This window comes from Ahaetulla prasina, chromosome 1 (assembly GCF_028640845.1).
Source record: "Ahaetulla prasina isolate Xishuangbanna chromosome 1, ASM2864084v1, whole genome shotgun sequence".
Classification (NCBI taxonomy): Eukaryota; Metazoa; Chordata; class Lepidosauria; order Squamata; family Colubridae; genus Ahaetulla; species Ahaetulla prasina.
In genome coordinates this window covers 148592394-148608017 of record NC_080539.1, presented here as the reverse complement: position 1 = coordinate 148608017, position 15624 = coordinate 148592394, and the positions used below count along the sequence as shown (strand labels likewise).

General features: G+C 42.9%; 1 protein-coding gene across 3 annotated transcripts in view; it reads left to right on the top strand.

The window, feature by feature from the left end:
- Positions 1-15624, top strand: part of PXDN (peroxidasin) — a 107070-nt gene that overhangs the window by 26180 nt on the left and 65266 nt on the right. For all 3 annotated transcript variants that reach the window (XM_058177772.1, XM_058177763.1, XM_058177780.1), the window contains exons 2-3: positions 13983-14054; positions 15441-15512. In XM_058177772.1, coding sequence (XP_058033755.1) covers positions 13983-14054; positions 15441-15512 — 144 coding nt within the window. The remainder of the gene's footprint in view (positions 1-13982; positions 14055-15440; positions 15513-15624) is intronic.

Genomic DNA, 15624 nt, shown 5'->3' with positions numbered 1-15624 from the left:
AATGTTTTCTTAGCAGCATTGCAAAAGTGGTATATTATTGCCATTTTCTGCGATTGATTATTGACTGATATCCATTCAATAGCCTTGGAACACCTAGGCCAGGGGTGGGGAACAGTGGCCCTTTTATGACTTGTGGACTTCAACTCCCAGAATTCCTGAGCCAGCCATGATGATCTTAGTTCCCCACCTCTGACTAAGGCAGTCTTCCATCCAACTATTAACCAGGGCTGACTCTATTTAATATTTGAGAACAGCCAAGGTTGTTTAAGTGCTACCATACCATATGGGTCTTCCTATTGCATTACTGTATTTTTGTGTGAAGCCACAAAAACTCAAGTTCATAAATGTAATAACATTTCCAATTGCTGGAAATTTTAATATGCAAATAATCTGTGCAAATATTGTATGTAATTTCTTGAAGGTAGTAGAATAACATGCTAAAACAAATTTTTAGAAGGAATATATGAAATAAACTAAACACTGGCTTAAAAACCAGAGTTAGTACCCAACCAGAGTTAAGTAGACCTTTCTTGATGAATATATTGACAATAATCAAAATTGCTTTTTAAAAAAATCAGAAGTAATGCAGTTCTAGGACTGAAGTAGCTTACCAAGGTTGGGCAGGTTACTTTAATGGGGAAAAAAAACTTGGATGTATGCACAAGGCCTAGGACAAATGGTTGAGGTGATAGAATACTGGCTAAAATTTTTCAGACCATCAGAAATAATTGTCTTTTACAAATGCAGAATGCAAGTTCTATCATAGTTGGTGATGAAGCTATAAAGCTATCAAATAAAGGAGAATATTTGTGGCTCAAGATTGATCTGAAGGGTCCTTGCTGCTCTCTGAGCTTGTTTTGTTTTCTTGCAGAGATTTCATTTTCCAAACTAGGTAACATCAGTACTAGTAAGGAGACTGCTAGCACTGATGATGTTACCTAGTTTGGGTAATGAAACATCTGCAAAAAAACAAGCAAGCTCAAAGAGCAGCAAGGACCCCCCAAAACTATCAAAATCTATGCACACACATTATACATTCACATTGGCAGAAAATAATTTATGCTGACCGATGACCAAAATGAAGACCTGACTTGTCATTTAACAAAAATAAGGTTTTATGTTACTAGTATTTAAAATGTGTTTGCGTGTGTGTGTGTGTGCATGTGTGTATGTATTAGAAACTGTAAATCTTGTTAACATTATTTAAAATTATACTTTAACATTCTTTCAAAAGTAGCTCACCAAATCCAGCATTGTATTACTGACATCATGTAGTTTTGCTGACGGTTGTATAACTTTCTTTGTCTGGTTTTTACATGTACTGTTCTGAGTCTTGATTTTACTATCCTGATGTCTGTTTTTCATTTCCTGGCTCTGTGTCCTTGAATAAAAGAATAAGCATATATAAGCAATGTAGACTTGCTGGCTGGGAGCTGGAGATCTTTTATCATTCACTGCAGAAACACAGCGAAGGCATAGTGAGTACATTGGAAGGAGGGAAAAAAACCCTTTTTTTCGTGTTGACATTATTTTTAGTTGTTTTTTCCTTCATTCACTCCCACAAATGGCAGATTATTTAATCTTTCTTCTTAGGAAGGCCATGCTGTAAAATACAATATCAAAGTAGTTAATATAACCTAACATTTGAAACTTGCAGTGTTATTATTTTAGAATACTGTTTTTAAATTTTTCCAGCTAAAAATATTTTTATGTTGGTTTGTGTGTGAGAGAGGGATTGGCAAATTGGCATTTTTAACATAGGGGGGATTAGCTTTTTTAAATAATTTGTTTTTATTAAGAGATAATGATAGTGATAGTGTCTTCTTATTTTATACAAAAAGAGATGAATGTCAAAAATGCCCTTTCAGTGTAATTTGCAATCAATATCCTAACATCACCTTTACAGTTAAGTGGCACAGTTTTAAGGCATTGAACATCAGCTATTTTGACTGATGAGTGCCGAATCAAAGTAACCAAAGTAGTTAGAATTGCTAAAATCATACTGTATTAAAGAATAATTCAGTAGCATGAAAAAAGAGAATAATGAAAATATTGGCTGGATGGATATTTTTGGAATGAATTGTGGTTCTAATTTGTTCTGCCTTATTATGAAAAATTAATTTGGGGATATTTGAACAAATAAACTTTTGGGGAAAGCATGTTTGTGTGCATGTGTAGATTTAATATTTATTAAATTTATATTGGGAGGAAGTTTCTTGAAGGGATATTGGCAGTCTTGATATTTTAGATAAGTCAGATTCTGCCTCTGCGTTATACACAATGCCTGGTCAGCAGGAGTGTTTACATGCCTGCTTCAGTTATGCTAAACACAGCTTGCAACAGCAAACAATTTGATCAAAAGTTTGGCTTTTGTAAATGACTTCTATGCAGGTGGTCCTCAAATTACAACCACAATTGAGCCCAAAATTTCTGTTGTTTGTTTGTTAAGTGAGTTTTGCCCTGTTTATGACCTTTATTGCCATTGCAGTTGATAAGTTAGTAATCCAGTTGTTAAGTGAATCTGGTATCCCCATTGAGTTTGCTCAAGGTTGCAAAATGGGATCATGTGACCTTGGGACATTGCAACTGTCATAACTATGAGTCGTTAAGCTTCTGAATTTTGATCACATGAACATAGGGATGCTGCAAAGGTCGTAACTGTGCAAACGGTCATAACACACATTTTTCAGTACTGTTGTAACTTTGAATGGTCACTAAATGAACTATTGTAAGTTGAGGACAACCTGTATTTGACTTCCCAGACTTCTGAGTGGAATATATGTTCCCAGTCTCTGTGTAAAAGGTTGTTGTTCTGTTCTAATAACTGATTATCGTTGAAGTGTCCTTAATTAAATGCAGTGGAAAGTCAAGATTTGATTAATCTTCTGTTACATATTATTTGAAAATTTTGGAGTTTGCTGTCAGGAATCTTCAGAGCTGTGAACTGAAGAGTACACCATTAAGGGACAGACAGTCCTGAAAGAGCACTGTTCCCTTTATTTTTGGAAATAAAGTTGGTTGTCTGCTGTGAAGTAGGATTGGGGAAAGACAGATACAAAAGTGCATGTATCCAAATTGGATTTGTCAACTTTTATGATTTAGCACCTCATATCTTATTATAATGTAGGAATGTGATGCTATGTCTTATGATCAAGGTCTTTATTATAGCATCATCCTTATTGACTTCCATCTCCTTTATTTCGCCATTCAATGCATCATCATCATTATCATCATCATCATCATCATCAAATCAATAAATCTTTACTCAGTTACAGACCAGCAAACACCATTAAATTCTGCACAGGAAGCAATGAGAGCATTGAATGTGAGGCTAGAGCTTTGTTCAAGAGCTACTGCTGGGTTTTTCTTCTCATTGACTCAGTCCTCTTTCCCTGAACACAGGATACCATATTTATGACAGGAAGCAGGAGAAATAGCTCAAGATGGTATAGCATTAAGAAGAAAAGAGAAGGGAAAACAGATGGCTTTTAAAATTATCCAGAAGTAAGAAGTAAGAATTGCAAACTTAGTCATAGCTCTTTTGTATCCTGCACCTGGGAGGGGGAACGTTTCAGTCTGGTGACATACAACAGAGGTAGCTAGGTACAATCCTTCATGTAACCTTTCCTAATTTGGACAACTTGCAGATGTCAACCCTTAATATCCTCAACGAGGATCGTGTTATCTGGTGAATTCTGGAAGTTGAAGTCATACATCAGGAAGGCACCAGCTTGAGAAGGACGGCTCTAATTCAGCCATACCACCTATTTCCTGCAGAGAGAAATGAAATTGGGCAGTAGGGTTTCCATATGCTTCAGATTCAAAGGAAAACAATTGGAGTAATACCTGTCAGCAGCTTCTTTAAACAACTACAGATTTTTCCTAGGATCACACAAGTGCCTTCTATGGCTGTAGTACAGAGGGGATGGAGAAGGGGAGGAATTGGTTTAAGGAGTTGCCCATATACTTCCCAAAGCACCCTTTTCCCCTTAAGTTAAAAGTACTCCACAGCGCTATTTTGCAGTCCGGCAAACATGCTGAATTGAATATAGTTCTGACATATCTTAGAGAGGTATCACACATTAGTAAAGCATACAGTTCTGACACAGACGGTCTGAAGTTGAATCCCTGGCATTTCAGGTAGGGCTGGAGGAATTGTTACCTGTAACCCTACTGTTCCACAGGTAGTTACTACACCTTTAAAATGAGGATTAAAATCTGACTTTGTGTGACTTTCTGCATTCTTAGTGTTTTCAGTATGCATCAGAGGTGGGTTTCAGCAGGTTCTAACTAGTTCTGGAGAACCAGTAGTGGAAATTTTGAGTAGTTCGGAGAACTGGTAGTAAAAATTCTGACTGGTCTCACCCCCATCTATTCTCTACTCCCATGTCCCAGCTGATTGGGAGGAAATGGGGATTTTGCAGTATCCTTCCCCTGCCATGCCCATCAAGCCACGTCCACCAAGCCATGCCCACCAAGCCACACCCATAGAACCGGTAGTAAGAAATTTTGAAACCCACTACTGGTATGCATGTGGTAATTTTCTGCCTTGCTATGTTCTCCAGGTATGCTGCTCCATTGTCGCAGGGCATTCTGCTTAGCTTAGAAAATTTTAGAGGGTTTGTCCACGTGCTGCAATTTATTTTTGATTTAAAGCAGGAAGAGAAGCAAGAGGCTGTACAGTACTGTATTGCAAAATTCCAGCCTTCTGTAAAATTTCTAGTGCAAGATTAAATTGATGTAGAAATGGGATTCCTCTGGGAATGAAAATAAAAGTGTTGTTTCCTTTCTCTGGTAATACAGTATAAACCTGATTTTAAAAGGATAAAGTTTGAGAGATGTAGTCATTGACTATTTTCTTCCAAATAGGGTTTGGGTCTAACTGTGGTTTTATGAAACTAATGTGAGAAATAAAGAAGGTTAAAGAGGGAAGAGTTTGTGTTTGTAAGGAGAGCTCCCTGCCTTTTGCTCTTTTACTATAACACAGGCAGTCCTTCGGCTCAGTCTGACTGTGTCTGGTGTGCTCTGGGCCCATAGCCTGTCAGAGTTTGCAGGGCCCGTAAGAGTTTGTTGCAGCACACGCAATCAGACAGTTCAGCAGGATTCAGAACTTCTTCATATACATAATAAAATAAGGCATGTATCCAATACCCTTGTAGGTTTTTCCACATTGTAGAGAAGAGAAATGGCAAGTACAAACACAGCACAAAATGGAAGCACAAAAGGGAAAAGGCAAAATGGAGAAGGCAAAAATGGAGGACAGAGAAGCTAGTGCCCTCAAGCTTATATATAGAACAATTAAGCCACGCCTAACTCCCAATCTTTCTCTTATGACCCCATACAACAAATACTATGTTTCAGTTTCCAAACAGTTCCCATTGGCTGACCTGTGGCCATGTCTATTCCAGTGTATGAACACTCATATACTGACAAGTTTGTGTTTGTAACCAGGGTATAGTGTAGATTAGGGGTGTCAAACTCACATTGTCACGGTAGTGTCATGTGATGTATTGGGATTCTTTTCTCCTTTGCTAAACTGGGCGTGTGCATGGCCAGCATGTGACGCATCTGACCCGTGGGCCTGGAGTTTGACAGCCCTGGTGTAGAGTAAACTAGCCTTTCTCAACAAATCATATTAATGTAATAGTAGATTGGATAGGTATCAAGAGTTTATCTTTAAAACGCCTTAATGACCTTTCTTTAATTTCAGTTCTGTACAGAGATCTTTTCTTTTGAAGGAAGCTTTTTTCATGCTACTGTGACTCTTGAAAGAAATATTCTGGACTCAGTCCACTTTAAAGTAATAAATGCTATAAGAGTTTGTCTTAAAATTTGCTCTGAGTAAAGTTAGTAAGTTATTCTGGATCACTATTGTTCTGACCTGCCAGGAATAGAAGAATAACTAAAACAAGTGATTTTATATCATGCCTGAAACTTGGCATACGTATAGAGATAAGTTTGTCCTCCAGGCCTTTTCTTTATTGGAAGAACAAAGAATGTACCGGGAGGAGGGGGGGGATAAAATCCCTGATTTACTCATTTCCAAGATTTGGAGATACCGTTATCTGGAAAATATGTTGGTGCATTCCAGCTTTTATTGCCAAAAGCAACATGTGTTTATTGATATTTATTGTTACTCTTACACTGATAGCAATGTCTAAAAATATTCATTCATTTCATGTATAGTGAAAAAAGGTGATGGGAAATATGGTTGCACCTCAGCACCAAAGGGCTCAGGATGAAACAGATTATCTGGAACCCTTTCAGTTGGGTTTCAGACCAGGTTATGGGAAAACACATTTTTGGTAGATAAAACTCTGAGAAGAGTGGGATGGGGTAGTGCATCCTTCTTAGCCCTTATTGACTTCTTGGTAGTTTTTGATACCATTGACTACTATATCTGTTGGGGCCAGCTGTAAGATTTGGGACTGGGTGACCAGTTTTGTGCTGGTTTGACTTCTTTCTCCAAGGCTGGTCCCAATTGGTGTTGTTAGGAAGCGAGAAGTCCACCCTGTGACTGCTTCTTTGTGATGTACCACAGGGCTCGGTACTTTCTCTTTTTGTTCCTTTTTAACATTTACATGAAGCCGCTAGGTGAGATCATCTGACAACACAGAATGAGGTATCATCAATATGTTGATGATACTCAACTCTACATCTCCTTCCCAGGTGATTCAAGTGTTGCTGTGGCTGCCTCTTCGCTGTGCCTGGAGGCTCTGTGTGTGTGTATGGGGGGGTCTGGATGGGGGACAACAAGCTTCAGCTGAGCCCTGAGAAGATGGAGTGCTTGTGGATCCAGGGAGTTTATCATCTTTGGTCTTGGATGGGATTGCATTACTCCAGACAGACCCAATATGCCACCCTGGGGTTTCTCCTAGACTCACAACCCTTGCTCAAGAGCAGTTGGCAGGAGAGCCTTCACTTAATTTTGTGTTGTGTGTCAGTTGTGCCATTTCCTAGGTCATGAGGCCCGGCACTTAGTCATTCATGTCTTGATCATCTCTTGTTGGATTACTATAAAGAACTCTGCCCGTGGCTATCCTTGAAGCTACAGCTGGTATAGAGTGCAGCTGTGCAGACACTTCTGGAGGCTTCTGGGGTGGTGCATGTAATAAAGATGTTATATGAGCTGCACTGGTTGCTGGTTGCTTCCAGGCAGGACCAATTCAAGGTTATTACCTAGAAAACCTTTTGTGGCAGTGAACCAGGTAATTTGAGGAATGATCTTGCCCCAGTGAGTTTGGCCCATTCCATCCAGTCAAGGAATTGAGTTATTGGGGTAGAGGAGAAGAGCTTTGTCTGCCATGGCTCCTGCCCTCTGGAACATCTTGCAGCCAGAGGTGAGAGTCATTTCCAGCCTTCTGGAAGGTCCTTAAAACCAGGCTGTGCCAGTGGACTTGGGGCCCGGATGGAATGGAATGGAATGGAATAGAATAGAATAGAATAGAATAGAATAGAATAGAATAGAATTTTTTATTGGCCAAGTGTGATTGGACACACAAGGAATTTGTCTTGGTGCATATGCTCTCAGTGTACATAAAAGAAAAGATACCTTCATCAAGGTACATTTACAACACTTAATGAGAGTCATAGGCTACAGTTAAGCAATCAGGAAACAATCAATTACAGTATAAATCGTAAGGATATAGGCAACAAAGTTACAGTCATAAGTAGAAGGAGATGGGTGATGGGAATGATGAGAAGATTAATAGTGCAGATTTAGTCAATAGTTTGACAGTGTTGAGGGAATTATTTGTTTAGCAGAGTGATGGCATTCAGGGGAAAATGTTCTTGTGTTTAGTTGTTCTGGTGTGTTGTGCTTTATAGCGTCGTTTTGAGGGTAGGAGTTGAAACAGTTTATTTCCAGGATGTGGAGGGGTCTGTAAATATTTTCACAGCCCTCTTTGACTCGTGCTTTATACAGGTCCTTAATGGAAGGCAGGTTGGTAGCCATTGTTTTTTCTGCAGTTATAATTATCCTCTGAAGATGTAGATTTAAATCTCTTTAGGCAGTAAACAAACCCTAAGACTCCATTTATTTTTCCCCGCAACAATGTATATGCCAGCCTGACCGGCCAGGATGGGTTTGCTTGCCGGATTTCTATTATGCGGACATTTTCAGCGGCTGACCTTCTTGCCCTGCGAGATTCCCCTCTCTCGCGGGTTTGGCCCTCTATATTATCGAGGGCCCACCTTGAGGACGGGTTTTGGAACCCCGAGAGGTGGCATGCCAAAAATAGGAGGCTTAGGGGATTTTTAATTAAGTGTTTTAAGCAATTTTTTAAGGGAAGTTTTAAAGAGACTTTTAAGGGTAGGGTGGGAACTGACGGGTTTGAGTTGGGGGGTGGGAGGGGAAACCCGTCGGGGAGGGAGCCAATCCTTGCGAGTGCTCGCAGAGATTCTTTATCAGGTTCGGAGGTGAAGGGGGAGCCTCATTTTTCAATTCTAGAGGGTTGTTCCATCAGCACGGTAAGTGGGAGAGCCAGATATGGCGGAAGCGGGGGGCCGTATCATGTTCGGGGGATGCGCTGTTTAAGAGCGATTGCGCGCTCCAGCCCCTCAGACTTTTCCCGTCCTCCGAGTGGTCAGTATCCCCAGGGCTTGGACCTTCGGCTGATGTTATGCAATGCAAGGTCCATAGTGAACAAAGCCCCCCTGATTTATGATCTTATACGGTGGGGGCTGCGGACCTTATGGGCATTTTGGAAACTTGGTTGGGCACCGAAGGGGGTGTGCCCTTGGTAGATATGTGCCCACCGGGTTTCCGAGCATTCCATCAGCTGAGGGCCCAAGGTAGGAGTGGAGGGATGGCGGTTGTTATTAAGGAGAGTCTAGAGCCGAGGGAGGCCACTGTACCTCAGATAGCCGGTTGTGAATCCCTTTATGTGAAGTGGGGGCGTAGGATGCAGGTGGGCTTGTTGATCACGTACCTGGCTCCTTGCTGCGTGACAACAGCCCTGCCCGAACTGCTTGAGGTGATAGCCAGGATGGCAGTTGACACCCCTAGGCTTATGGTCATGGGGGATTTCAACTTGCCATTGGCCGGCGTGTCGTCAACGGCAGCTCGGGAGTTCATGGCCTCCATGATGTCCATGGACCTGACCCAACTAGTTGATGGCCCCACCCACGTTGGGGGAAGCACACTGGATCTGATTTTTGTCTCCGGACAGTGGCTGAATGATCTGGAACTAGGAGAACTAGTCATTGAACCTTTGTCATGGTCAGATCATTCTCTCCTTCGTCTGGACTTTCGGACCGCCACTCAACACCACAGGGAGATGGGGCCAATGCGCTGGTTCCGTCCCAGGCGCCTGATGGACCCAGAGAGGTTCTTGACGGAGCCCACAGCTTGGCCGAGGAGCTTGTCGTGACCTGGGAACAGGCCGTGGCAGGCGCTTTGGACCGTGTCGTGCCTTTATTTATTATTTTATTTATTTTATTTATTTATTTATTCACATTTTTATACTGCCCTATCTCCCGAAGGACTCAGGGCGGTTTACAGCCAGATAAAAAACATACATATAAATACAGAATAAAACATCAATTAAAAAACTTATTAAATAAGGCCGAATATTTAAAATAGCAATAAAATAATAAAAACCCCAATTAAAACCAAATTCAAAATTTAAAATTCTAGTCCAGTCCTGCGCAAATAAAGAGATGTGTCTTAAGCTCGCGGCGAAAGGTTCGAAGGTCAGGAAGTTGGCGAAGTCCTGGGGTGGGAGCCCCCACAGAAAAGGCCCTTCCCCTGGGTGTCGCCAGTCGGCACTGCTTGGCCGACGGCAACCTGAGGAGTCCTTCCCTGTGAGAGTGCACAGGTCGGTGAGAGGCAATCGGTGGCAGCAGACGGTCCCGTAAGTAACCCAGCCCTATGCCATGGAGCGGTTTGAAGATAGTTACCAAAACCTTGAAGCGCACCCGGAAGGCCACAGGTAGCCAGTGCAGTTTGCGCAGGAGAGGTGTCACATGGGAGCCACAAGGGGCTCCCTCTATCACCAGAGCAGTCGCATTCTGGACCAACTGGAGCCTCCGGGTGCTCCTCAAGGGGAGCCCCATGTAGAGAGCATTGCAGTAATCCAGACGAGATGTCACGAGAGCATGAGTGACCGTGCATAGGGCATCCCAGTCTAGAAAGGGGCGCAACTGGCGAACCAGGCGAACCTGGTAAAAAGCTCTCCTGGAGACGGCCGTCAAATGGTCTTCAAAGGACAGCCGTCCATCCAGGAGAACGCCCAAGTTGCGCACCCTCTCCATTGGGGCCAATGACTCGCCCCCAACAGTCAGCAGCGGCTGCAGTTGACTGTACTGGGATGCCGGCATCCACAGCCACTCTGTCTTGGAGGGATTGAGCTTGAGCCTGTTTCTCCCTATCCAGACCCATATGGCTTCCAGACACCGGGACCTTTGCGGCCTCTGACCCGGCGTAGGTCTCAACCAAAATGTGATCAATATACAAATGTGATCAATAACCAGCTCCCTGGTTTTCTGAGGAGCTGAGGGAGATGAAACACCGGAAAAGACGCCTAGAGAGCGTCTGGAGGGCCAGCCGTTCTGAAGCTGATCGAACACTAGTTAGGTCTCATATTCAGACTTACCTAGTGGCATTGAGGGAGGCCAAGCGGGCCTATGTCTCTACCCTCATTGCGTCGGCAGATAACCGCCCGGCCTCCCTGTTTAGGGTGACTCGCTCTCTCCTCCATCAGGAGGTGCGCGATGATCCCTTACAGGGTTGTGCTGAGGATTTTAGTAAGTATCTGTACGATTAAATTGCTCAGCTCCGGGACGGTTTGGACCAAAATTGGGTAGTTTCAGGCGAGGTGACGGAGGCAAGTCTTGTTGAGCCCATCTGGGAGGAGTTGATCCTGTGGCTCCCGAGGACATGGACAGGTTGCTGGGGAGGCTGAATGCCACCACATGTTTAGTGTCCCTCCTGGTTGGTACTGGCCACTCGGGAGATTACACAAGGTTGGCTCCAGGGAATTGTTAACGCTTCTTTGAGGGAGGGTGTTGTTCCCACCACCTTGAAAGAGGTGGTGGTAAGGCCCCTCCTCAAGAAGCCCTCCCTGGACCCAGCTGTTTTGGGAAATTACCGTCCAGTCTCCAACCTTTGCTTTGTGGCGAAGGTTGTTGAGAGTGTGGTGGCATATCAGTTACCCCAGTACCTGGATGAATCTGTCTATCTAGACCCGTTCCAGTCCGGTTTCCGGCCCGGGTACAGCACGGAGACAGCTTTGGTCGCATTGGTGGATGACCTCTGGAGAGCCCGGGATAGGGGTTATTCCTCTGCCCTGATCCTGTTAGATCTCTCAGCGGCTTTTGATACCATCGACCATGGTATCTTGCTGCGCCGGTTGGAGGGTTTGGGAGTGGGAGGCATTGTTTTACAGTGGTTCTCCTCCTATCTCTCTGACCGGTTGCAGACGGTGTTGACAGGGGGGCAGAGGTCGACTTCGAGGTGCCTCCTGTGTGGGGTGTCACAGGGGTCGGTTCTCTCGCCTCTCCTGTTCAACATCTACTTGAAGCTGCTGGGTGAGGTCATCAGTGGTTTTGGGGTGAGTTATCAACTGTACGCTGATGACACCCAGCTGTACATTTCCACCCCGGACCACCCCAATGAAGCTGTCGAAGTGCTGTCTCGGTGTCTGGAGGCTGTGCGGGTCTGGATGGGGAGAAACAGGCTCAAGCTCAACCCCTCCAAGACTGAGTGGCTGTGGATGCTGGCATCCCGGTACAGTCAGCTGCAACCGCTGCTGACTGTTGGGGGCGAATCATTGGCCCCAATGGAGAGGGTGCGCAATCTAGGCGTTCTCCTGGATAGACGGTTGTCTTTTGAAGATCATTTGGCGACCGTCTCCAGGAGAGCTTTTTACCAGATACGCCTGGTTTGCCAGTTGCGCCCCTTTCTAGACCGGGATTCCCTATGCACGGTCACTCATGCCCTCGTCACTTCTCGCCTAGACTACTGCAATGCTCTCTACATGGGGCTCCCCTTGAGGAGCACCTGGAGGTTCCAGTTGGTCCAGAATGCAGCTGCGCGTGTGATAGAGGGAGCCACTCGTGGCTCTCATATAACACCTCTCCTGCGCAAGCTGCACTGGCTTCCTGTAGTCTTTCGGGTGCGCTTCAAGATCCTGGTTACCACCTTTAAAGCGCTCCATGGCTTAGGACCCGGGTACTTACGAGACCGCCTGCTGTTACCTTATGCCTCCCACCGACCAGTGCGCTCCCATAGAGAGGGTCTCCTCAGGGTGCTGTCAGCCAAACAATGTCGGCTGGCGGCCCCAGGAGTAGGGCCTTCTCTGTGGGGCACCTACCTCTGGAATGAGCTTCCTCCTGGACTCGTCAACTTCCCGACCTCCGGACCTTCGTCGTGAGCTAAAAACATATTTATTCATTCAAGCAGGACTGGCATAAATAGTTGATTTTAAATTGGGGTTTTAGTAATATTTTAAATTTTTAAATCTTTTAAATTACCGGCCGTTTAGTAATAGTTTATTTTAATTTCTTTTAATTGTATATATTCTGTATTTTATTCCGGCTGTACACCGCCCTGAGTCCTTCGGGAGAAGGGCGGTATAAAAATTTAATAAAATAAATAAAATAAAAATAAAATAAATCTACTTGAAGCCGCTGGGTGAGGTTATCAGTGGTTTTGGGGTGAGTTATCAACTGTACGCTGATGACACCCAGCTGTACATTTCCACCCCGGACCACCCCAATGAAGCTGTCGAAGTGCTGTCTCAGTGTCTGGAGGCCGTGCGGGTCTGGATGGGGAGAAACAGGCTCAAGCTCAACCCCTCCAAGACTGAGTGGCTGTGGATGCCGGCTGTTGGGGGCGAATCATTGTCCCCAATGGAGAGGGTGCGCAATCTAGGCGTTCTCCTGGATGGACGGTTGTCTTTTGAAGATCATTTGGTGACCGTCTCCAGGAGAGCTTTTTACCAGATACGCCTGGTTCGCCAGTTGTGCCCCTTTCTAGACGGGATTCCCCATGCACGGTCACTCATGCCCTCGTCACTTCTTGCCTAGACTACTGCAATGCTCTCTACATGGGGCTCCCCTTGAGGAGCACCCGGAGGTTCCAGTTGGTCCAGAATGCAGCTGCACGTGTGATAGAGGGAGCCATTCGTGGCTCTCATATAACACCTCTCCTGCGCAAGCTGCACTGACTACCTGTGGTCTTCCGGGTGCACTTCAAGGTGCTGGTTACCACCTTTAAAGCGCTCCATGGCATAGGACCCGGATATCTGCGGGACCACCTTCTGTTACCATATGCCTCCCACCGACCAGTGCGCTCCCATAGAGAGGGTCTCCTCAGGATGCTGTCAGCCAAACAATGTCCCAGGGGGAGAGCCTTCTCTGTGGGGGCACCTACCCTCTGGAATGAGCTTCCTCCTGGACTCCGTCAACTTCCCGACCTCCGGACCTTTCGCCGCGAGCTGAAGACGTATCTATTCTTTCAAGCAGGACTGGCATAACATGGGTTTTAAATTGGATTTTAAATGGGATTTTATTGTATATTGTATTGTATTTTATCTGGCTGTTAACTGCCCTGAGTCCTTCGGGAGAAGGGCGGTATAAAAATTAAATAATAATAATAATAATAATAATAATTATTATTATTATTATTATTATTATTATTATTATTATTATTATTATTATTATTATTATTATTATTATTATTAAATAGCGTATGCATGATAGAAACCCCTTCAGTGGGTTGGCAGCAACCACAAAAACCTTTGGACTACCCTTGGAACATGGCATACAGAAGAAAAATAGAATAATCTGGAATTTCAGAGAATTTTTTTGCATACCACACCACACACCCCCGCCGCCTTTTTTTGGCTTTAATTAGAGAAAAATGCCATCGAGAAGGATATTATACAGTTATTACCCAATGTTTATTTTCAACTTGTTGAAATGTTAACCATAAAAGATATGACAGTAATCAAAGAATTTTTTTCTCCCTTCCCTAACAGAGATCTTCGGTTCAATCGAATTAAAGAAATCCAGCCTGGTGCATTTAGAAGGCTTAAAAATTTGAACACATTGTAAGTTTTACCTTTCTTACAACTTTTTTTTCCTTTTGTAAACTGTTAACTATTTTTAATTTGTATCTCCATTTGTATTTTGTCTCATTAAGAGTAGTAGCACTTGTTTCGATGTACATTAAATTCTCTTTACGTTGATTTCTGACTAGAATTTTAAATATTTTAAATTTAGTCAGCGTTTTGTGGCACTCACATGAAAGAACATAAGAAATCTAGCCATCTGTAATTTTAGTTGACTTCCATATAAATTTATCTAATTTGCAATCATGTGAAAGAATTGACAGCCACTGGTCCACCAACAGATATGCTAGGGATACACCATAATCTATCCATCCCTTGGCACTTTTACCTAAACCAAAAAGTGCAATATATCTTTGAATATTTTGAATTTTTTAACTATATTAATGCAGTGTTTCCACATAGGCTTTTCTAAAGATAGCAGAAATAGTTTATATTCTCACTCCTATTGTTAATTCCATAAACACTTATCAGAACTTGCTCGTCTAATTCATAGTACAAGTAGTCCTCAATTTCCAAAGTTCATTTAATGACTGTTCGAAGTTACAATGACACTGAAAGTGACATAACCATTTTTCACACTCACAACCATTGCAACATCCCAATGGTCATGTGATCAAAATTCAGACACTTGGCAACTGACTCATATTTATGAGGATTGCAGTGACTTGGGGATCATGACATCACCTTTTGTAAACTTCTGACAAGCAAAGTCAATGAGAAATACCAGATTCACTTAACAATGGTGTCAACTGATTTAACAACCACAGTGATTCACTTAACAGCTGTGGCAAGAAAGATCATGCAATGGGGCAAAACTCACTCAACAATGTCTCACTTAGCAACAGAAATTTTGGGCTCAATTGTAGTCATAAATCGAGGACTACTGTATTGATAGATTTTATTTCAGCTTCCCCTGTCTGGTGTCCTCCAGATTTGTTGGGGCAGCAACTATTTGAAGTCCAAGCCACCATATACATTACATTACAGCTACAGTAGGCAATATTAATAGAAATCACAATGGCCAAAATAGAAAGTATACTTAAGTTTGGCCAACCAAATTGTTACTAATAAGTGAGCAAGCTTTTCAATTTTCCAATATTCCCATCAGATGATAATAATATTCAGAGAGCAATAGGAATAATTTTGCCGTTGAATGTAACAGCATACTTTGAATGTTGTACCTACTCTAGTTATCTTTCTGAAAAAGAGGTGTTGAGATTGATATTTTGGTATAAAGTATCTGGTCCATACTTCTTTTTTCCCCCCCAATAAATCATTTTAAGAAAACCCTGTTATTGTTACTTTGTAATTAATTATTACAGTTCTTCAGTGAGAAAAAATACCTCTTTTTGTTTTATATCCTAGACTCCTCAACAATAACCACATTAAAAGAATACCAACTGGAGCATTTGAAGACCTTGAAAATCTAAAATATCTGTAAGTGCAAACATATTCTCAGAGATATATTGATTTAAATTGTGTAGTGCACTAGGTCTGTGCATGTTGACTATTGTTTGCTTAATCAAGGATTCTTTGGTTTCTTTTAAGC